The 24,145-nt window shown below is 43.6% G+C and overlaps 1 protein-coding gene across 1 annotated transcript; it reads right to left on the bottom strand.

The window, feature by feature from the left end:
- Positions 1–2,600: 2,600 nt before the first annotated feature.
- Positions 2,601–22,665, bottom strand: LOC308464790 (vomeronasal type-2 receptor 26-like; the record flags this gene model as incomplete). The annotated part of the gene is made up of 12 exons (XM_080984380.1): positions 2,601–3,502; positions 3,884–4,010; positions 6,679–6,906; positions 7,191–8,060; positions 8,917–9,208; positions 10,569–10,672; positions 12,323–12,761; positions 14,177–14,252; positions 15,062–15,188; positions 17,470–17,697; positions 21,278–21,569; positions 22,409–22,665. The coding sequence occupies 12 exons, from the start codon at positions 22,663–22,665 to the stop codon at positions 2,601–2,603; spliced, it is 3,942 nt and encodes a 1,313-aa protein (XP_080840506.1).
- Between the last annotated feature and the right edge of the window lie 1,480 nt (positions 22,666–24,145).

Here is a 24,145-nt window from a genome sequence, read left to right as displayed (position 1 = left end):
AAGCTTCATCAATTTATGAAGGAGTTTTGGTTTCAACCTAAATTTATGATTCGAGAACAGAAAAGCAGCAAATGGATCGCCATCAGTTCATTCTGGAATGTGGCTGCCCTTTCCTTTCCCATAGCTGATGCTGCACCCTAGCCTTGTAACTGTGAAGATGTGCTGGTCCCGGGGGGGGGGGGGTTACCATGCGGCATGGTCTGAGTCCGGTCCTAGGTCGAGGGTATGGAGGCTGTCCGTCAAGGGTGAAGCGGGGTCCAAGGCAAGAAGCTGGGCGTGGTCAGGAACTGGCAGGAACAGATTACCAACGATGTTGTTCCTGCAACCTGGGACTGGGCTGACTGGCCTTTATCTCCTCTGAGGCATAGGGCGGTCCCGGCCCCCAGGAGACCCGCCTCTCCTGGCCTTAAGGTGAGCACTCCTCCTGTGAGAACTTAGTTCCCTCTGCCTCTCTGCCCTGAGCCTCTGCAGCTCAGGAGAGGCTGGAGGGTTACTGGACCCAGACGCAACCTCACCTTCCCCTGAAAGGGCTGGGAGAGGCGCACCTGCAGGCAATGGGTCCTCAATCACCTCCGGAGCCAGGAGCCAGAGTGAATTCAGCTGGTGTCTGCTCCGGAGGATCCGGCACAGGTGAGGGCCCTTCAGTCTCAAGCCCCAGCCCCGGATCAGCCGGCCCTGGAGGCGGGGACTCCTGTGCAGGCTGGGATTCCTCAGGTTCAGCCTCTGAATCGGATTCCCAGGCCATCACAGAAGACCTGTTCTCCAAATAGAAATAAAACATCCCAAAGGAAGCTTCTTCAACTGTTAGCAGGTGTCAGCTTTTATTCTCCAACCCCCCACCCCTAGTAGGACTTCCTACCACCAGCTACCCTTTGGGAATGATCCCAGGAGATGGAAGTAGGTAGGTCAGGATGACACCAGTCTTCCATCTGGACCATCTCCTCTTCTTGTCCTGTGAGAAATATCACTGTGACTTTATATATATATATATATATATATATATATATATATATATATATAATTGAATTAATAAATTACGATGCTACTTGCAATCTGTCCCAAAATGATTTGTATTCTAAGCTAAGGATAAAATTAAATGCATTTAATGAACAATGATCTAGTTCTAAGGCAAATTGCTGGTTTTGGACTCTAGGAATGAGCCTAATGAGTTATAACTTCCCCCTGAAATAGGAAATCTCATATTGGAGGACACAATGGGGTAACAAATAAAACTGATGTTTCATATTAAGATACAGTGTGTTTGCTGGACCTCTGCTTCTCCTTCAGCAAATGATTGCAAAGAAAAGCACCTGCAAGGACCCTTAACTTTGCAGTTTCTTTTCAGTGAGGCTAAAATACACGTTCTATAACCTTTGGAGGAAATAGATACTTGTTTCACTATGAGAGCAACATCTTACCTATCAGCAGTTGTGGGCAAAGAAGGGGAGTTGCAGCGTTCTGCTCACATTTGGAAAAGATCTCCTGCATGCTACCAGGGCCAACCCACCCATGAAGTGGGATGAGGCGGCCACCTTAGACAGCAGAAGCCTTTGAGGCACTGCTCCTGTGGGCAACTGACGTCTCCCCCCACCTCTGACACCAGTGTAGAAGCAGAACCAGCATTGGCACCAATTTCTCGTGAGATCATGTGAGATCTCACAGAGAGCGAGAGGTCTTACGAGAGTTCAGTAAGATCACGTGAGATCTCACTGGAAATTGTGATCAGTGCCAGCGGCAGAGATGGGAGGGTGGGCAGAACAACAGGGCACAGATGCAGTTCCTGTTTCTCCTCAAACAGTGAAACAGGAAGCATTGCCTGTGGTGCTTCCCCACCTTGGTCACCTATGTTAGATATAATGTAGCAGTCACCTGGAGAGGAGGGGCCTGGGCTAGCAGAAGGAAGGTGGATACATTGAGTGATATGTGTCTGCAAGCATTTTCTGAGTGGTGTTTGCTTCAAAAAGCACCTATGCAATACCTGCCCATTCCAATGAAGGAATAAGTGTGTGTGTGTGTGTGTGTGTGTGTGTGTGTGTGTGTGTGTGTGCACGCGCGCGCAGGGCATTGTTTCTAGAAAAAAAGGTGCTGGAACTTGCTGACATTTTTTTTAGGGGGAGCAACCATCCCAAGTTGTTGAGCTCTTTTTGAAGGAGAAAACATATCTTCTTCACCTGATTGCCTTCCACCTCCCCCTGCCGCCCCAATTGCTGTGCTGCCCACTGCCTCCACCACACAGCCCTGACCGCCATGCTATCCTCCTCCTCCATCCCGCAGCCCTGAGTGTCATGCTTGTGACTGGCACTGCAATGCTACAGAGGTGCCGGAACTCACCAAAGAGATGCTGAAACTCAGTTTCGGTGAGTTCCGGCTGAACAAAAGCCCTATATATATGCAGAATGAAGAAATGGACACAATAAAGTTCATGGCAATGTTTATTCATGTAGTTTATTTTTTCTAGGATATATTATTTATTCTCAGTTATTCAATTGGGCCCTGGCACAGCGATGTAGCATTTAGAGGGGAAAATGCAACCCAGCAGGCCACAATATAAGAATATGATAGACATGACATCTACAGAATGAAGAGGTGGACATATGCCCTCATTTTATTTTCCTTACTAGTTGCTCCCTGTTGTTCAGCTCAGGTCGCAGAAGAATGATGTAGCACTTAGGGGAAAAAATGCAGGCCAGTAACCCAAAACTGGAGGACAAGATGGAGAAGATCTCCACAGCCACCATGTATTTCCCTTTGGTGCTCAGGTAGGTTGGAACAAAGGATAACCAAACACTACAAAACACCAACATGCTGAAAGTGATAAATTTGGCTTCATTGAAACTGTCAGGGAGTTTCCTGGCAAGGAAAGCCACCACGAGGCTGATAATGGCTAGGAAACCCATATAGCCCAAGAGCAAATAAAACATGGTAGTGGAACCTTCATTACATTCCAGTATAATCTCCTCATTCACTGAGCGCATGTCTGTGTCTGGGAATGGAGGGAAAGTACTTAGCCAAAGAGTACATATGTCAACTTGAAGAAAGGAACAAGAAAGGATGATGGAATTTGTCAATCTTCTCCCTACCCATTTTCTTATTGTAGAACCTGGCTTGGTTGCCATAAATGCCATCACCACCATGATGGTTTTTGCTAAAATGCTGGAAAGAGCCACAGAGAATATGGCACCAAACGCTGTTTGTCGGAGGAGGCAGATCGCTTTCCCAGGCTTTCCAATAAAGAATAAGGAGCTGAGGAAGCAGAGGAGGAGGGAGATGAGGAGGATGTAGGTGAGTGTCCGGTTGTTGGCTTTAACGATTGGAGTCTCCCTGTGCTTGATAAAAATCCCAAGAACTAAAACTGTGATCAATGAGAAAGCAATAGTCAAGGTAGTTAAGATGATCCCTAAATCTTCCTTGTAAGAGAGGTAGCTTAGAACCTTAAGAATGCATCTAGTTTGGTCCTTGTTTGGATATCGGTCTTCTGGACATTTGACACAGGCATCCATATCTGAAAACAACAAAGAGGCGTTCAAATATTTCTATAGGTTGAGCTGCATAATTCTAATAATCTATTTTAGTGCAAGAGTTTGCTGTTGATGGTGGCTTTTGATATTTTTGATGTAAACCCTGATTGAAATCAATGTAGAAAATCAGTTTCCTCCAAGAGCACCTGGTCAGCAACTTGGATGGCTTTAAAAGAGGATTGGACAAATTCATACAGAATACGGTTATCAATGAGGCATTATGCATCTGAATACCAGCTCCTGGAAATAACACAAGGAAGAGTGTTCTTGTGTTTGGGTTGTATGTTCAAGGGATGTGCATTCTCAAAGCAAATATGATATGTTACAGAAGATGAATGATATCACAATACACAATTGTCTCCTACCCTTCTGACCAGATATCATTCCTTCTGGACATGGAGCACAGTCATAACAGCAAAATTTCTCTCCCTCCTTCTTTTTCCTGCTGTAGCCAGGATAGCAGTGGTCATTGCACATAGAAAGGGGCAGCACCTGCACAGAATAATATAAAGGGACTTGGATTGGTGCTCTTCATTCATTCAGCTCTACGAAGAGAATTATGTTGGGGAAATGCCGTATTTTTCGCCCTAAAGGACACAATTTTCCCCTCCAAAAATGAAGGGGAAATCTGTGTGAGTCCTATGGGGTGAATACAGGCTTTCACTGAAGCTTGGAGAGCGAGAGGGGTCGGTGCGCACCGACCCCAATCGCTCTCCAGGCTTCAGGAAGCTATCCGCAAGCCTGGGGAGCCTGCGGGAGTTCCTGCAGGGCTCCCCACGCTGCGGATAGCAGCCTGCCGCCCGGCGCGTGGGGCGCCCTGAAGCAGAGCGCCCAGCGCGCCGGGCAGACATCGGGCAGCCCCACAAGCTCGGGGGACAGCGGGGAGGTGCAGTGCCGCCATCCCACTGTTCCCCGACCTGGTTTGGGGGGGGGAAATAAAGGGGGGGAAATTTCCTTGATTTCCCCCCCCCAAAAAAAAAACTAGGTGTGTCCTACGGGACGGAGCGTCCTATGGGACGAAAAATACGGTAAACCAGTTGGCCCAATTCCTAAAAGAACCGTGTAAGGTGTATTGCAGATATTATATTGTGCAGCTTGAAGTGATGGGAAATATACATCCAAATAATTCCATAACTGGTGCATATCCCCACAGACTCAGAACCTTAGAAATAAAAGATAATACCAAACAGACCTACACTAATACCTCATGTTGCGTCTGCTTCATGTTGTGTCTCTTCACATTACATCCCGGGGCAACCCGAAAATACCAGATTGGGTTACTTCCGGGTTTCGTCCCTCTTGCATGGGCAGAAGCACCAAATCGCGCCACGCGCCTGCGCAAATGCAGCTCTTCAAGTTGTGGGTATTTCGCATTACAGACAGGCCTCCAGAACGGATCCTGTCCATAACACACAAGGTACCACTGTATAAGCAAAGATATCTCTCTCTTCTTACAGCCTCCATTTTGGCTGCAGCTGTTTGCTCTCCCTCCAGGAGACAGTTTCACACACCTTTACTCACATAGAGCCTGGGAACAGACTCAAGCCACCACCCTTCCAAGATGGCAAATTTGCTATTCAATTCCCTCCCATGTGATCTAAAGTTAAATATCTCTTAAGAGCTGCCAGAGAACCATCACATTTAATTGTCAAGCCATCAAGGAGCTCAGAGAGCTCTTCTTGCTTTTCTTTAGCTTCAGTGCAATCTTCCAGTTAAACTCTTTCTGCAATACACACAAGGCATTTTCCATTTAAGTGTAAATTAAACAATTATACTTCATAATGTATATATGGTACGAAATTATGTCATTGCTTGCCTACCAGAGGGACTGGACACATTCCAATTTGCTTATAAAATGAAAAGATCAACAGAGGACGCTGTGGCGATTGCCCTTCATGCCGTCCTTGCACATTTGGAGCAGCGGGGGGGTTATGCCAGACTGCTTTTTTTAGATTTCAGCTCGGCATTTAATACCATTCTACCACAATGTCTGATGTCTAAACTGGAAGATCTGGGGCTTCCGTTATCACTTTGTGGGTGGATATTGGACTTTTTGTCAGACCGCCCACAGAGGGTTGGGTTGGACCCTTATACCTCTAATATGCTCAAGACTAACATAGGAACACCACAGGGATGCGTACTCAGTCCGCTCCTGTATATTCTCTACACGTACGATTGTGTCGCTACTCACCCTAGTAATAGGGTTGTCAAATTTGCAGATGACACAACCGTGATTGGGCTCATCCCTGAAAGGGAGGGTGAAACGGATTATAGAGATGAGGTGGAGCGGCTGACAGAGTGGTGCAGAGCTAACAACTTGCTCATAAATACAAGGAAGACAAAGGAGCTTGTGGTGGACTTCAGGAGACAGAAGAGCAACGTCCAGCCACTTTTGATTGATGGGGTCTGTGTGGAGAGGGTAACAACGTTCAGATTTTTGGGCATTGAATTACAAGAGGATCTGTCCTGGAGTGTCAACACAAGGGGGCTTGTGAAGAAGGCGCAGCAGAGACTGTACTTTTTGAGAATACTAAGGAAAAACCATCTTCCGCAGAAACTGCTGCTTGCCTTCTATCACTGTGCCATTGAGAGCGTGCTCACTTATGGTTTATGTGTGTGGTACGGAAGCTGTACTACCCAGGACAGGATGGGGTTGTGCAGGGTTGTTAAGGCAGCAGAGAGCATTGTTGGCTGCCCACTCTCCACCTTAGAGCAGATTTATGCCACAAGGTGCCATAGGAAGGCACTGGACATAGTAAAAGACCCATCGCATCCTGGTCACTGTCTCTTCGAGCTCTTGCTGTCGGGACGGAGATACAGGATGATGAAGACAAGAACGAGCCGTCTTAAGAACAGCTTCTTCTCCAGAGCGATCTCGGCCCTGAATGGGAAGCCCGGACTTTGAAAGTCATCTAATCTCCATTGCTGTATTACTGTATTGATTAATTAGTGTTTTTATGGAGCAGTCAATTAATTTCGTTGTCCCCGAAGGGGGCAATGACAATAAAGATATTATTATTATTACTATTATTATTATTATTATTATTATTATTATTATTATCATCATCATCATAAAATATTGCTATCCTGAATAATCTAGTTGCTAAAAAGCAAACAGAAAGTTAAAGTGGCCAAAACTTTTCTTTCTGGCACATCTCACCTGATTAAAATGTGGATGCCACACAATCTGGTCATCATAAATGGTTAACTCTTTGCCTGGAAGAGCCTGAGGTTCTAATCTTCCAATCTTTACTCTAACCACTGAACCATTGGGGAACATCAGCCAGTTTGTAACATCAAAACCTGCAACCAATTCTCCATTGTCATCAAAGTGCACATTCTCAGCAGCACTATTATTGAATATGATGCTCCTCAGATAATCATGAACCTTGATTGAAAGAGAAATGAATAACGAGATAACATAATGCTAAGATTACTTTAGTGAACTTCCCAAAGTTGTCCTTATAGTTGTCATCTGGTTTATGTAGGTGGCTACCTGTGAATATCAATCAATCAATCAATCAATCAATCAATCATAGAATCATATGTCTGTAGCGTTGAAAGGGACCCCGAGGGTTATCTAGTCCAACACCCTGCAAGATGACCCTGGGGACCCCTTCCATCTCTACAATTCTAGAACTCTCTAATTTTAAAGTATTGCTTTCTAATTACCTGCCATGATTGCACACGGTGAAATAGTCTGACCCTTTCTTCCAATCCTCTGTGTTTGGATATGGATTTGTAGATGGCGTTCAAAGCATGCGCCACAGCATAGACAGCATTGTAGACATTGTAGCTGTGGCCAGTCATGTCCATTTCAAACAGAATTCCAGGAAGGCTCTCCAGCTTCTCCTCCCCAGTGCAGATCATTTCATTTTCATTTCCCTCCTCTGACTCTTCAGACATTTTTAATAAACAGCCGAATGCCTGTTTCCAGAACTCCTGGATAAAGCCATCTCGTTCTGCCCAGAAAGGGCTCAGCTTCTGAATGAACCTTTGGAATCCTGATGGCTTATTTGAGTGGACTGTGATGGATATGGAACCGTGAAATGCTTGTACCTCCCAGTTCTTCTCCATAGAGTGTGATGCAAAATCCCAGTGGGATGTAATAATCCACACTTTGCCCAAAGTTGGAAAAGAGAGTAAGGGTGATACAAATATCAACATTCTCAGAACCTGAAAGGATGGAGGTTCTCCATAAACAATGAACACAGTTGGGTTTTCCTCAAAGACCATTGCATAGGTTCCTAAATGCTGTAAAGCGAAGTCTATCATCTCATCCACATAATTCAATTTTGGTATTCTTACTATGTAGGCATAACAGATGCCATTAGGGGAAAGGATTGGGACCATTGTCTTTAAAAACCTGTCCCCTCTGTCATCTTCCACAGCCCAAAGCCCAATCCATGTCCACTTAAAATGCTGAAGTAATCGCACAATCCCTGTGTACTGGTGGGCTTCATTTGGGACCATCTGATACAAAAATGGGAAGAACTTTTCGACACCTTTTAGTGGCAGAAATGATCCATAAGTCAGCTGAAATAAAATTAATAAGCATTTTTCAGATGGGTTACAAGCATTTACATCACAGATTTACTTATTAGAAAATAGTCCTGTGGTCCATCTCATTCAATGTCCTGTCAAAATTCAGATGGGGTGATCCTGCATGAGAACCTGACTATCTTTGGTCGTCAGCCACATTGAGCCACTTGTCTCAGGCAGCAGTTCAGGAAGGCTGCTGCCACAAAAATGCCCCACTGGGCTGTTTGTCTGAGCTCCCTACACTGTGCCATCAGAGATGCAGCTACACTAATCAATCACTTCCACTCCCTGTTTCCAGAACCTGTAGAAGTAATATCTGAGTTGTGTGTTTGGGGACATTGCAGACAGATGCAACTGGGAAATTCCTGTAGGGTTCTTGACCAGCTTGAAGGCTTTGGGACTCAGTGACGGTTTCCCTGGTGTGGCTTATCTCTTGCTGAGAGAATTGGAGTTACTTAAAATATGTTGTGAGAGTAAGTAGGTTCTGTTTGGCATCATGAGTTATTTTCCTGTCTTCTGAAGTGCTATCTAGCCCTCACAGGCTTTTGTCATCTCCAAACTGATAAGGATTCTCTCCACCCTTTTGTCTCAGTGATCAAGAAATATTTTGAGAAACAACACCTTCAAAACTAAGTCCTGAAGTATCACACTTGAAATATCCCCAAACTCTGATGAGAAACTATCCATGTGTTCTGTTGTCCTACAAGTTCTCTATCCATCAGATTGTATAATCATCTAGCCCATAATTCTCTCATTCAGTTACTAAAAATCATGGCGAACCCTGTCAGAGAGTTTCCTGAAACCAAGACGGTGTGTCATCTTGTGAAACCTCCATGTCCTCATGCACACGACTTACCTGTGGAGTCTTGTGGATTGCTGAAATGATGGCCATGTTGGCAGAGACTTCAGAGATACATCCCCCAATGAAAGCTATCAGATTGTTTTGGTTGTCACATTTGAAGTTGGGGACAAACCTATGTTCTGAGGAGAGCAGGCTGAGGGTGGCCTTGTAGGTCATCCTTGCAGTGTAGTAGCTATTGAGGATACGAAACCCCAGAGAGATATTGGATAAGATGTTGGGATTCTCGTTGATTTCTTTGACAGCAAATGCTAAGGCCAGAACGTGCTGGTAGTTCTTTGGCACTGATCTGCAAGAAAGGTAGCAGCTGTTTAATAAAACCACAGCCATAACAACAACAACAACAACTTGTGCACTTCATCATCACATCTTTACAGGTTTCTAAGATTAAACTGTAGTTTATAACTGCACAAGATTATATACCAGAGTACAAAAATAAGACCTATGAAATAAATATTTCTCCAATCAATTAATGATCTAAATGCTCATACAGTTCTAGGACTTTTTAATGCTTAATAAAATATTACAGGTGGAAAGTACAATGAAATCCTTTTCCCAGATACTATTGTATTGTACTGGAGTCAATTCACAAATCACCTTTAAAAAGGGGCAGTACCATATTTAGTATGCACACTTTTAAACTGTAATTGTGAATACCTGCTGGATAACTTAGTAGGTCAAGCATGAGACTCCTGCATGGCAGAGGTCTGGTCTAGATGACCCTCATGGTCCCCTCCAACTTTACAATTCTATGATTCTAAATAAAAAAGTATGAACAAGAAATAGGGACAAGTTTCTTTTGTAAATATTAGCCTATCTAATCATACTTCCATAAGAGAGTTGGGTTTGCTTTGTCCCTCTAAAGTCTGTTAAGTATTGCATCAATAGCCCTATGTTTCTCCCTGTATGATGTGAGAGAGTAAGCTTTGAAAAATAGATGTGTTAAAACAGGAATAAGAAACATGTCCATTTCTCTAAAATATAACAATATGAAACCAAATGTCAGAAATACCTGAAGTCTGAAATGGCAAGGGACGGGCTGAGATTGAGATCAAGCATGTAAGACAACAAAGTATAGCAAGAGCAGAAATGAAATAGTTTTCAGCAGGACTTTTTCCAGCCAGAACTCACTGGAACTCAGTTCTGGCACCTCTCAGGTGGGCGCCATTGCCATTATAAGAGAACAAGGGAGGCACTCATGATGAGTTCTGGCACCTCTTTTTCTAGAAAACTAGCACTGGTTTTAAGGTTTCCTCATTTTACCACTCATTTAAAAAGGAATAGGACTTCTAGCAGTTTGGAAATAAATTTAAAATGTAGTATGAACAAATGACAAACAGAAAGAAGATAAATGCTCCTTGCCAGATAACCACCTCAGAAGTAAATATGAGAGGTATGAGAGGGTCTTGCTCCAGCTGCAATACAGAAATGCACACAATCCATTCATTTCTGTAAGATTTCTGGAGGAAACACACTAGCGGTTTATGCCAAACAAGATATTGTAGAAGGTATCACACACATATTAACAAACCAAGCATCACTTCATTTACATCAAAAGCTCAGTAAAACACATCATTCCTTAAGGATATGTTCTGAATAATTATAATTCATACATATTTCAAATTGTGTGAAAAATATTGATGCCTTACATAGGTTCATCAATCGTGATCTGGGCAGGCTGTTCCATGAAAGAGAGCGTATTAGAGAGGAAAAAGACTTGAGAAACAATCTCACCAATGACAATGCCTCCTAGCTGGTAAAATTCATGAGGAATAGGGAGGGGATCATCATATATGCTGCAATTAATAAAATGTGCATTGCATACTGTATGACGCGGTAGAAAGAGCAGCAATATCACCACAAGCAAGATTCTGTTGATGAAACTCCCCTTCCAAAGCTGTATTACCATGATTCCAGTTGCAGAATTCAATGTGGCTCTTTTTCAGCTTTTCTACAGCCTTCCTTGAATGGTAGATGGTGTTGCTGCTACACAGATTTACAGCATGGCTATTTAGGGAATCTGGGTACCAGTATCCTGCTACTTTATTTCATTTCGCCTCCTTGTCCATCGTTAATTTCCCAAAACAGCGTATTTTCTTTATCTCCCCCCTTTATCCTCTAAGGATGAGCGAATTTTTAAAATTTATTTCTAAACAACTTAATATGCGTGTCTACAGGTCAGGTGTCAGCAATTTTGCTGTGGTGAGCAAAGGAATCCAAATGCAAACTTGTGAATTATCAGCCTGTTTCCCAAAAAAGATGGGTATGCAAATTACAGGGCATGTGTGCTATTCTATACTGGTCAGTGAGGTTCAGTTTTCCACAATAAGAATCTGGGAAGCAGAAAATAAACAGGGCAAGCAGGAGAATATATGAGGAACCAGGACACTCACAGCATACTTTATTTGTTAAAAATCAATGGAAAAGTGGTTATGCAGAAGAATGAAAATACCTTACATATCCCTAGATCCAGTTATGAACAACACAGGAATTATATAGGTTTTTCAATATGCTTATTGTTGATTTTTCTTACAGGCTCTGGATGGCAATTGTGTCACAAGACAGAAAACAGTAATTTTGACAATGATAGGAATGATTTTAATTTCCCAAGTGTGTTTTTGGCCTCTGAAGTGGCATCCTTCAATACAAAGCTCCTAGGATAGCTTTTCTGAATTGTGCAACTATTGTTTTATTGTCGTTATCCTCTTTCTTTTTCCTTTTTTGCTGCTCCCTGTTATATAGTCTCATGCCCAAGTAGAGAAGACAACTCAACATGGAGACCAAGATCCCGACAACAGTTCTTGAATATGAACTACAAATCCCAATTTCACTGGTCAAAATAGATACCAGCACTACTATGTTTTCATAACCCTCAATTTATTGATAGCCAAAGCCAAGTTTTATTTTCCTGGTTGGCAAAGGGGTAATGTTAATATATGTAAGCCAAATCAAAACAGGGCATTGACCTGTGATAATGTTTGTCCAGTAAAACTATACTCACAAGAAGGCTACATTTGAGCAATGATCTCTTTCTATTAAAGCACTAATACTAAATATTTCATGATGTGGACTTTCCAGTGAATTTTTAAGTGAGCTTAATAAACAGATGAACTTACATCCTCTCACCTTTTCTGGCCATTATTTGCTCTCTACTGTTCAGATCAGGCCTGAATAAAATTATGTAGCATTTAGGAGAAAAGATGCAACCCAGTAATCCAGCACTGGAGGCCAAGATGGAGAAGATCTCCACGGCCACCATGTATTTTCCTTTGGTGCTCAGGTAGGTTGGAACAAAGGACAACCAAACACTGCAAAACACCAACATGCTGAAAGTAATAAATTTGGCCTCATTGAAACTATCAGGTAATTTCCTGGCCGGAAAAGCCACAACGAAGCTGATTACGGCTAGGGAGCCCATGTAGCCCAAGACACAGTAAAACATGGTCGCTGAACCCTCATTACATTCCAAGATGATTTCCCCATTCAATGAGTGCCTGTCCGAATCTGGGAATGGAGGGGAAGTACTTAACCACAGGATACAAATGCCAGCTTGAATGAAGGTGCAGACGAGGACAATTGAATTTGCCATTCTTTTCCCCACCCATTTCCTCATCCCAGATCCTGGTTTGGTTGCCATGAATGCCAGAACCACGGTTATGGTCTTTGCCAAGACACAAGAAAGAGCCACAGAGAAGACGATGCCAAAGACCATTTGGCGTAGAAGGCAGATCCCTTCTCCTGGCTGTCCAATGAAGAGCAAAGTGGAGAGGAAGCAAAGAAGAAGGGAAACGAGGAGGATGTAAGTCAGGGTCCGGTTATTGGCCTTGACTATGGGTGTCTCCCTGCGTTTCATAAAACATCCCAGCACTAGAATTGTGATGAAAGAGAAAGAATTGGCCAAAGTAGAAGAAGAAGAAGAAGAGTTTGGATTTGATATCCCGCCTTTCACTCCCCTTCAGGAGTCTCAAAGCGGCTAACATTCTCCTTTCCCTTCCTCCCCCACAACAAACACTCCGTGAGGTGAGTGGGGCTGAGAGACTTCAAAGAAGTGTGACTGGCCCAAGGTCACCCAGCAGCTGCATGTGGAGGAGCGGAGACGCGAACCCGGTTCCCCAGATTAGGAGACTACCGCTCTTAACCACTACACCACACTGGCTCTCATAGCCAGGATAATCCCTAAATTTTCTGTGTAAGAGAGGAAGCTTAGAACTTTGGGAATGCATTGAGTGTGGTCCTTGCTGGGATACTGGTCTTCGGGGCATTTGATACAAGCATCCATATCTGAGGGGGGAAATGAAAAGCTGGTTAAGATACACCCATCCAGTTAATGAGTACTTTCAATACTCCACCCCTTATTTCCCACCCAGATCCTTCACCAAAATAAGGTCACTTCTGTTACCCATTAATATTTGCTTTCTTGTTTGTTTGTTTGTTTGTTTATTACCCTCCCCTCACTCTGAGGCCCCATCATCATCAGATCACTACCTTCCCCAAATAAAATTAAACTTTAATAAATGCAGTGGTGACAGTGGTCTATAAATCTCATTTGATATTGAATACAGTGGTATCTCGAGTTACAAACACCTCAGATTACAAATGCTTCAGATTAGAAACTCCGCTAACCTGGAAGAGTTACCTCGAGTCGAGAACTTTGCCCCAGGATGAGAAAGGAAATTGTGCACTGGTGGTGCAGAGGCAGCAAGAGGCCCCATTAGTGAAAGCACACCTCTAGTTAAGAACAGTTTCAGGTTAAGAATGGACCTCCGGAATTAATTAAGTCCATAACTAGAGGTACCACTGTACTTACAAAGAGTTGGCCAGCAAATGTTTTTCATTTATACTGTCTTCCTCTTAATTGTGTTCTCTCTTGGCCTCCTTTCCTTGATCTTGTTGTAGCCTTTGATAGGATCTGCCAAGGTTTCCTCCTGAACCCCCTCAGTGGATTGGGTGCTATGGGCACTGCTTTTTTTTTGTGGTTCTTAACCGCAAGATTGGGATTGCTGTTATGGGCATTCTTTTGCCCTCAAAGTTGTTTAACAGACAATGGAAAAGATCTTGCGAAGAAGAAACAAAATGTCATCTGATGGCACACAACTCTTCTTTCCTGTTAACACCTTAATCAGGAGTGGACATCCAGTCTCTGGATCAATGTCTGTGTGCAATACTAGGTTGGTGGAGCTTAAATTGAGTTTAAATCCTGGAAAGCCTGAGGCCTTGTGAGTGAGTGGTTCCCATTTCTGGGAGATAGATCAGTTACCTGTTCTGGATGGGGTTGGGCTCCCTCTGAAGGGATCGTAAATAATCTGGGAGAGCTCCTTGATTCAGCTTTGTCACTAGAAGCACAGGTGGTCTTAATTGTCACATTTTTAAGAGAAAAAGGTTAAAGAATCATAGAATTATGGAATTGTAAGTTGGAAGGGACCCAAAGGGTCATCTCGTTCAACCTCCTGCAATGCAAACATCTCAGCTGAAGCATCCATCCAACCTCTGCTTAAAAACCTCCAAGGAAGAAGAGTCCACAACTTCCCAAGGGAAGCAATTCCACTGTTGAACAGCTCTTACTGTCAAAAAGTTCTTCCTAATGTTTAGTCAGAAATATATATTTTGTAACTTGAATCCATTGAAGATTCCACCTAAACATTAGGAAGAACTTCCTGACAGTAAGAGCTGTTCGACAGTGGAATTTGCTGCCAAGGAGTGTGGTGGAGTCTCCTTCTTTGGAGGTCTTTAAGCAGAGGCTTGACAACCATATGTCAGGAGTGCTCTGATGGTGTTTCCTGCTTGGCAGGGGGTTGGACTCGATGGCCCTTGGGGTCTCTTCCAACTCTAGGATTCTATGATTCATTAGTTTGAATCCTACCCTCCAGAACAGGAGAAAACAAGCTTGCTCCATCTTCCATGTGACGGCCCTTGAGATATTTGAAGATGGCTTTCATATTTCCTCTTAGTCTCCCCCCTTTCCCAGGCTCCTTCAACCATTCCTCATAAGGCTTGGTTTCCAGACCCTTGATCATCTTGGTTGCCCTCCTCTGCACATGTTCTGTGTACAGTGCCCTACATTGTGAACTATATTCTTCAAATGAATAATTAATGTGCTACATTATCAAAAATTATTAATATCTCTGTACATTATGCCTCCTACCTTTCTTGAGAGATACTGTCCCTTCTGGACACAGAACACAATCATAGCAGCAAAACTTCTCTCCCTCCTTCTTTTTCTTGCTGTAGCCAGGATAGCAGTAGTCATTACACAAAGAAACAGGCAGCACCTGCACAGAAACAAAAAAAGTGAGACTGGGAATATGAACTATTCCTTCTTCAGTATCTTGTGAAAGGGAGGACAAAGAAGAATCGAATGACCCCCTTTCACATCACCTTCCACCTCTTGGGAGCTGAACGTTTAGTGTTGTTGTCAGTGTCAACTCCTGGCATGTGTTGCGTGGCAAGTTCCCGCCGCCCACCAGTAGAAGTAAAGACACATGACACCGTTATTTTAGGTTAATGGGCTAAAATTGGCCACAACTTTATTGGTTACAGGTGAAGAGCGGTATTGGCTTAGGCATTAGTAATAATCGACTATCCGGCTTCAGCTGTCTGCCTGAAGGCTGGGAAGGGTTAACACCAGCAGGGGGAGCCCTGCTGATGCACATCAACTAGGCACTCCCCCAGGGTCACTGCTCGGGAGCGTGTCTTGGGCCCTGGCTTCCATAGGCTTCGGACAGGGCCACGCCCCCCCGGGATCTGTTACTGGACTACCCTTCATATCCGGGGGAGGTGATGGCGCTTATCCTCCCCATTCTTCTACATAACAATACCCCTACCAATGCCTAACCACCAAACCGAGGAAGTTGTGACGATTTGCTACGAGGTAGGCGAAAAAACCAAATGGCTGGTGCCAATTTGCCAAGTGGAAAAAATCCTACCAGGCCCCTTAACGGCGACCAACCAAAGTTCATAGCAAGGTCAAAGAAGAAACCTTGAAGGGCGGGTGGGTGGGAAATTAACCAGCTGAGCGGCGGCCAAAGAGGAAGATCCTCTGCCGCACTTGCCTTAAATGCAGCAAACCACACCCCCAGAGACAGCCGATTGGCTGGCTAGGGGATGACGAGGCAGAGGATTTCCCTGATTGGGCGGGGCTGGGAACCAGCCTCCGCGTGAGTATTGGGGGCGAGAAGCCCGCAACACCACCTCCTCCCGAGGTGGGAAGTGGCTTTGCGGGTCCAGGCATCCCCAGACCCCGACCCCAGATACATAAAAGACCATTAAGACTGGTTGGGATCCAAAGAAGCCGCAACTTTATTGAATACACATGGAAGAGGTTTGGCTTGGGCATGGGGCAATCGAAATACCTCTGGTCCGGCCACCGGAAGTGATGTGTAGGTCAATCCAGACGTGTGGGCCTAAGACTTACCGTATTTTTCGCTCTATAGGATACACCTGACCATAAGACGCACCTAGTTTTAGAGGGGGAGAACAGGGGGGGAAATTATCTCCCTCTCTGCGCAGCGCCCTTCAGTGAAGCTGCAGGAGAAATGGAGCCCCTTCCATTTCTCCTCCCGCTTCGCTGAAGGGGTGCTGCACAGCTTTCCTTCTCCAGCAAAGCGAAGCCAGGAGAGCAAGTGCACTCCGGAGGCTTTGCGTTGCTTTCGCTGAAGCCATGGAGCCTGCATTCACTCCATAAGATGCACACACATTTCCCCTTACTTTTTAGGAGGGGGAAAGTGCGTCTTATAGAGCAAGAAATGTGGTGCATCAAATAGGGTGATCCCCAAAGGAACTACTCTCTGGGGGAGTTTCTTCTGCCCTGGCCCCACCTGGGCACATGGACATGACCACTCTCCCCAGATCCCTTTAACGGGATACTCCAGCATTTGGAGGGGCAGGTGGAGATTACAACCTCCCCTCCATCCAAGACAAAGGGTTGGCCCAATGCCCAAGCCAGTTGTGACGACTGCTATGAGGTAGGCAAAGCCACCGGGTTGGAGCCAATCTGCCTGGTGGACAAATTCCTATACGGCCCCTTAAAACAGCAACCACTGTAGCCACAGCAAAGTCATTGACTATCAGCTTAAACCAAAGATGGGTGGGGAACCCGACTAGGGGAAAACAGGTAGCGCCCCAGGAGAGGGCTGTTTAAATGGCCAGGGAGCAGATCCGTGGGAAGCCTTCCTGCCCCCTGGCCCAGCCCATGTCCAAGCCTGCATCCCCATTCGCCAAACCAGGATGCAGGCCATGATCCATGGGCTTACTCCCCCGCCACCTCTCAGGAAGGGGCATTGAAACCAGGATTCCCTCTTCGGGGGCCCCAGTGGAGCCTCTGCCATCCCACAACGCCGCCACACCAGAAGGGTGAGCAAACATACCTGATTAAAGTTTGGATCCCAAACAATTTTTTTTTTACAGGGTAGGGAATGAGCTACAATTAAAACAATAACAAACTAATGCTAACCAGCATCATTCAGAAGCTGAGGAGCATGTCAAACAATAAACTGAACAAAACATGAGGCTTTCCCCCTGATATATACTCAAGTATTGATAGCTATGTCACACCTGATTAAAGCTTGGATGCCAAACAATTCGGTCATCATAAATGGTTAATTCTTTGCCCGGAGGAGCCTGTGGTTCCAGTCTTCCGACTTTGACTCGAACCAGTGATCCATTGGCGAACATCAACCAGTTTGTAACATCAAAGTCAGTAACTTGCTCACCATTTTCATCAAAGCGCACAGTGTCTCCAGCGCTGTTATTGATTGTGATGTCCTTTAGAAATGGATGCAGCTATACTGGAAGAAAATATAGACAAAGGGAACTAGGTATTGCAATTATTTAAGAGAGGGTCACAAATGCCTCTCATACACACACACTCTCTCTGTCTCTCTCTCATAAAAATCATGGTGACTTGATATGCCTTGATGTTGTTTTGGTTCCTTTGGTCCAAAACAGAACAGAAAAGAAAGCCACACACATTTATTTATTTCTTATAGAATTGTATTCTGCAAAATCGGAGCGTATTGGGAACAAAACTTAACCTATAAAAGCTTTGAGCTGTAATTACCTGCCATGACTGTATATTCTGAAATGCCAGTCTCTTTTCTCCCTGCCTTCTGGGTTTAGAGTGGGATTTGTACATGGCATTCAAAGCATGTGACACAGCATAGACTGCATTGCAGACACTGTAGCTGTGGCCTGTCATTTTCATTTCAAATAAAATTCCAGGAATGTTTTCCAATTTCTCCTCCCCAGTACAGCTTTCCTCCTTCTCTTCTTTCTGTCCTTTAGACATTTTTAATGAACAGCTGAAGGATTGTTCCCAGAAGTCCTGGATAAAACCATCTCTTTGGGCCCAGGAAGGTCTTATCATCTGAAGAAACTCGTGAAATCCTACCAGCTGGTTTGAGTGAACAGTGAAGGTTATGGAACCATGAAAGGTTTGTATATCGAACTGTTTGCGAAGAGATTGTGATGCAAAATCCCAGTGGGATGTAACAAGCCAGACTTTGCCTTGAATTGGCAATGAAAAGTATGGTGCTGTCACTAGCATAATTCTCAAAATCATAAAGGAAGGAGATTCTCCATAAATAAATACTACATTGGCTTTTCTCCTAAAGGCAATGCTAACGCTATTCAGACTTTTAAACCCCAGATCTAGCAGTTCAGCCACAAAATCCAATTTTGGTATTCTTACTATGAAGTCATAACAAACATAATTCTGGGAAAGCAATGGTACAATGGTCTGTAAAAACCTGTCCCCTTTGTCATTATCTACAGCCAAGAGCCCAATCCATGTCCATTTGAAATGCTGAAGTAACTGCACAACTCCTTTGTGCTGGTAGGATTCACTGGGGACCATCTGGTACAAAAATGGGAAGAGCCTTTTGGTGCCTTGGACTGGCAGAAATGATCCATAAGTGAGCTGAAATAAAATCAATGAATAAGATGTTATACCTTTGAACCCCAGAGTTGCAGGGGAGCTGTGGGCCATCTTTCAGAAGCATTGCAAGATTATTTTTATTATAACGTTGCAGAAAATCCAGTTGGCTGTTGTGTTCAACATCCTGCTTAGAATCATAGAATTATAGAGCGCAGGTCCTACACTCTGGGGGAGCAGAAAACAAGTTTGTTGAATCTTCCATGTGGCAGCTTTTGAATATATTTGAAGATATATTTATCAAGCCTAAGCATATCCAGTTCCTTCAGCCATTCCTCATAAGGTTTTTTTTGTTTGTTTTTGCTGCTGCATCACACTGTTGACTCATGTTAAGCTGGTGGTCCACTAAGACCCCTACATCCTTCTCACATGTGCTACTAGTAAGCCAGGTGTCTCCCGTCTTATATTTATGCAGTTGGTTCTTCCTGCCTATATTGCAGGACCTTACATTTAACCCTATTGAAATTCATTTTCTTAGCTTGAGCCCAGTTCTCCAATCTATTGAGGTCATTTTGAAATCTGATTCTGTCTTCTGCGGCATTAGCTACCCCTCCCAGCTTGGTGTCATCTGCCTATTTCATGAGCTTCCCCTCAATTCTTTCCTCCAAGTCATTTACAAAGATGTTGAACAACAACAGGCCCAGGACAGAACCTTGCAGTGCCCCACTTGTCCCTCTTCCAGGATGACAAGGAACCATTAATGGGTTTGCCAGCTACAAATCCACCTAACAGTTACCTCTTCCAGCCCACATTTTACCAGCTTCCTCACAGGACTACTGTGGGGTACATTGTCCAAAGCCTTACCAAAATCAAGATATATTACACCCACAGCATTCCCCTGATCCAACAAGCTTGTGACTGTATAAGATTCGTCTGGCAAGACTTGTTTTTAAGAAACTCATGCTGGGCCTTAGTAATCAGAGGATCCATTCTAAGTGCTCACAGATCAACTTCTTAATAATCTGTTCTAGGACCTTTCCTGGTATCAACATCAAGCTGACTGCTTGGTACTTATCAGTGTGCCCCCCCCACCCGCCCACCTAATAGAGGAACTCCAGGAAGAAGTGACCATCTAGTCTTCCTTGAAGACTTCTAGTGCAGGGGAATATTTGGGTAATCAGTTTCATTCATGCACTGCTATTATTTGTAAGACGCTTCTTCTGAACATTGCACAAAAATCTGCTGTTGCCTTCTGGGGCATCACAGAAGAAGCCTTCTCCCCTTTCTATGAGACTGTCATTGAGGTATATGAAGAGAACTAGAAATTTCCTCCTTACTACCCACTTTTTCAAGCTAAAGATAGTTAATTACACAAACACATATTACATAACTTTGAAACTTTGTTTTTCTTTGTCTGAGCCGTCTGAAAACTTGCTCTTTTTCCTTTGCTACTGTTTTTATATTTTGTAATATTATTTTTCATGATTGTTATTAGACTTTAATATTGTTAGCTGCACTAGACTTCCAGTGGGAGGATTAAAAAGGTAAAGGTACCCCTGACCATCAGGTCCAGTCGTGACCGACTCTGGGGTTGCGTGCTCATCTCGCTCAAGAGGCCGAGAGCTGGTGCTTGTCTGCAGACAGCTTCCGGGTCGCGTGGCCAGCGTGACTAAGCCGCTTCTGGTGGACCAGAGCAGCACACGGAAACACCGTTTACCTTCCCGCTGGAGAGCGGTCCCTATTTATCTACTCGCACTCGAGGTGCTTTCAAACTGCTAGGTTGACAGGAGCTGGGACCAACAACGGGAGCTCACCCCGTCGCGGGGATTTGAACCGCTGACCTTCCGATCAGCAAGTCCTAGGCACCGTGGTTTAACCCACAGCGCCACCCGCGGTCCCCCTAGTGGGAGGATTAACTGACTATAAAAAACATGCAATAAAGAAATAAAAAATAGATCAATCATTCTGAGACCTCTTTTGCAAGTATGACTACTATCCTGTACACTGCTTCCTATAGATATTTGTGTGCATGTGTTTAATCTAAATTCAGTACTTTGCCTTTTTCTGTGTTCAACCTCATGTTAGTGGTTAGAGCCCAACATACCATTTCATGAACATTGTTTTGAATTTCATTCCTATCTTTTGAAATGCTAACAACCCTTTCGTTTTTTTATTAGCTGCAGATGAATATGAATTGCTTCCAACCTTACATCTGAGTCATTCATAACAGGATTCAAAATTTCAATTCCGATCCAGAATACAGCTTTGGGTGGGGAGAGGGGGCTGCAGTTTAAACCTCCTTCCACTTTGATGTTAAGCCATGAGTACTGTTTTCTAAAGAGGTGTGTATCCACTAGATAGTCTATCACTTAGTCTACATTTAAACTATCGGCTGATGAAATAGATCAGGAGAAATTTTCAAAGCTTTGTTGAAATCTAGATTGTGTGTCACAGCTGTGAAACCTCCATGCCTTCATGCACACAGCTCACCTGTGGAGTCTTGTGAATTGCTGAAATGATGGCCACATTGGCAGAGACTTCAGAGGTACATCCCCCAATGAGAGCTAGCAGATTGTTCTGGGTGTGACACATAAAGTTAGGGACAAAGGTCTGTTGCACAGAAAGCAGGCTCAGGGTGGCCTTGTAGGTCATCCTTGCAGTGTAGTAGCTATTGAGGATACGAAACCCCAGAGAGATATTGGATAAGATGTTGGGATTCTCGTTGATTTCTTTGACAGCAAATGCTAAGGCCAGAACGTGCTGGTAGTTCTTTGGCATTGAGCTGAAAAAAGGTATAGCCTGTTTTACTGAAGCAACATAAACAGCAGCAATAAATAAATATATATTTGTATATTTCATCCTTAGTTACCTAGAAGCTTCCCAGCTGAAGGTGTAGCTTAAAACTAAATAAGACCAAAAAAATGAACTACAATAAATGTGATACATAAAAGGAACATTTTTGGATCATTCTGGTTGCTGAATAAACTGTTGCCTGCAGTTAATGGAATTGCTCCTTTTGGTTTCAAGAACAAAATGAAATTAAATGAGGGCAAGTAGAAAACTATGCATAAGAGATGGGGCTGGCCCATCCATGAGGTGTGACGAGGCAGTCACACCAGGCAACACAGCCAGCCTCATCCAGCCACACCTGCTGCAGCCTCCTTTGGCTGCCCTGCCACCTTCACAATGAGGCAGGGGCTGCAGGGGTGGCATTTTCTCTTTTGCCTCAGGTAGCAAAACAACCTGGGACAGCCCTGATAATGTATCATGCAAAAATCTTCCAGACCTTTGAAGAATGAACCCAAGTGAGCAAATGGAATTTATTGTTATTTTACTCAGTACATTCCTATTGAAAATCTTTTATGGGTAAGAAGTCATTCTGCAGAAGTCCTAAATTGCACTGGATTCATGGATTTTAACGGGCTTTGGTGAAGGAAAAGTTAGTAGTCGTTCGTGCCCACATTGCAATGGAGAAGGCAACATGAGTATTATGAATCCAAAACACTTGTTTACTCACTCCAAAAAAGGAAGTAAAGAATCGCATTTCTTAGTGATGTGTCCTTACTAATTACGGTCTGTACTTATTTTAGAATGACAGAGGGAGATAGAATACGGACTTACACAGGTTCATCAATCAAGGTCTCCGTAGGTGGTTTTGTGAAACCAAGTTCATCAGACAGTAAGACAACTTGAGAAACAATCTCACCGATGACAAAGTCTCCTGGCTGGTAATATTCATGAGAAACCGGGAGGGGATCATATATGCTGCAATTAATGGAATGTGTCTTGCATACAGAATGACACAGCAGTATGAGAAGCAACACCAGCAGAAGTATGATCCCGTTGACAAAACTTCCTTTTTCCACGCAGATTTCCATGTTTCAAAGTACAGCACTATTTCTGGCTATCAGTTTTTCTATTGCCTTTATTGATTGGAGATACTGCACTGATTTACATGTTAACTGTAAGCGTCTCTGACCAGCACAATTTCTTGTTCACCTCAATTTATCACAAAGGGCGAAGGAGAACTATATATTTTTATTCTTAACAACTTCACTCAAAGCTGTTCAGTCACAGGTATTAATTTTGACTTTGTCTGCAAAGGAGAAAAAAAGGTATAACCTTGGGAAATTGCTAACAATTCATCCAAAAGCACATAAGACACATAAGGGCACAGGAGAGTCCATGCGTGTATTAAGAGTTTTCAAAATAAGAATCTTTGGCGTAGAATGCTAACTGGGCAACTAGAAAAACTGGAATGAGGGATACTCATTACTGAGATAAAAATGGTGGCAGAATCAATTCTATGAAGGAGAAAAATTCACACAAAAGAATGCCTGTGATGTCCGCGCCTAAACAGTGTTCTCAACATCCTGAAGATTTTATATATTTTATAATTTGCTGATAATTCATGGCATTAACAGGCTCTAGGTATCCGTTGTATAAGAGAATGAAAACCAGTAATTTAAATAATTATAGGGGTTGTAATTTTTTCTAGTGTGTTTTTTGGCTTTTGAAGTTGCATCACACAGGAGTCACACACACATAATGCCTACAATGGTGAGGGATAATAAAATAGCTAGTGGCATATATCCCAGTCCTGGTTACCTCTGCCAAGTCCTGGTTACCTCTGCCAAGAAGCAAAATTATGTTCACCCGCAAATCATAACAGAATTGTTAGGAGATCCCTATTCTCATGCCAGAGCTACAATTCCCAAATTGGCTTAGCAAACCATCTCTCTTTATGGGTAACTCTGGGAATTGGGGGTCTCAAGGGAGAGGCAAGTGGAGTGTAGATTTATCCTCTATGTTTTACAAAGAGCAACTTTATCCTATGGTGCTCAAGAAGGTTGGAGCAAAGGATAGCCATTTCCAAAAGCAAAAAGCTGTTTTGTCATTCCCACCCTGTGGAACGCCCTCCCATCAAATGTCAAGGAAATAAACTACTATCTGACCTTGAGAAGACATCTGAAGGCAGCCCCGTTTAGAGAAGTTTTTAATGTCTGATGTTTTATTGTATTTTTAATATTTTGTTGGAAGCCTCCCAGAGTGGCTGGGGGAACCCAGCCAGATGGGCGGGGTATAAATTCTTCTTCTTCTTCTTCTTCTTCTTCTTCTTCTTCTTCTTCTTCTTCTTCTTCTTCTTCTTCTGACTTCCTGACTTCATTGAAACTGCAGGATAACTTCCTGGCTAGGAAAGCCACACTGAAGATGATAAAAACACTAAGCCCTTGTTGCCCAAGACGTCCTAAATTGAGTTCTGAACTTCAGAATGATTTTTGAACTTAGTAGCAGATACAATTACCACAACCATGTTAAACAAAAGGAAAGAGTCAAACAAATGACCAGTTAATTCAA

This window comes from Podarcis pityusensis (genome assembly GCF_964106645.2).
Source record: "Podarcis pityusensis genome assembly, chromosome: 16".
Taxonomy (NCBI): Eukaryota; Metazoa; Chordata; class Lepidosauria; order Squamata; family Lacertidae; genus Podarcis; species Podarcis pityusensis.
The sequence above is the reverse complement of the archived record's forward strand: the minus strand, read 5'-3'. Positions and strand labels throughout refer to the sequence as shown.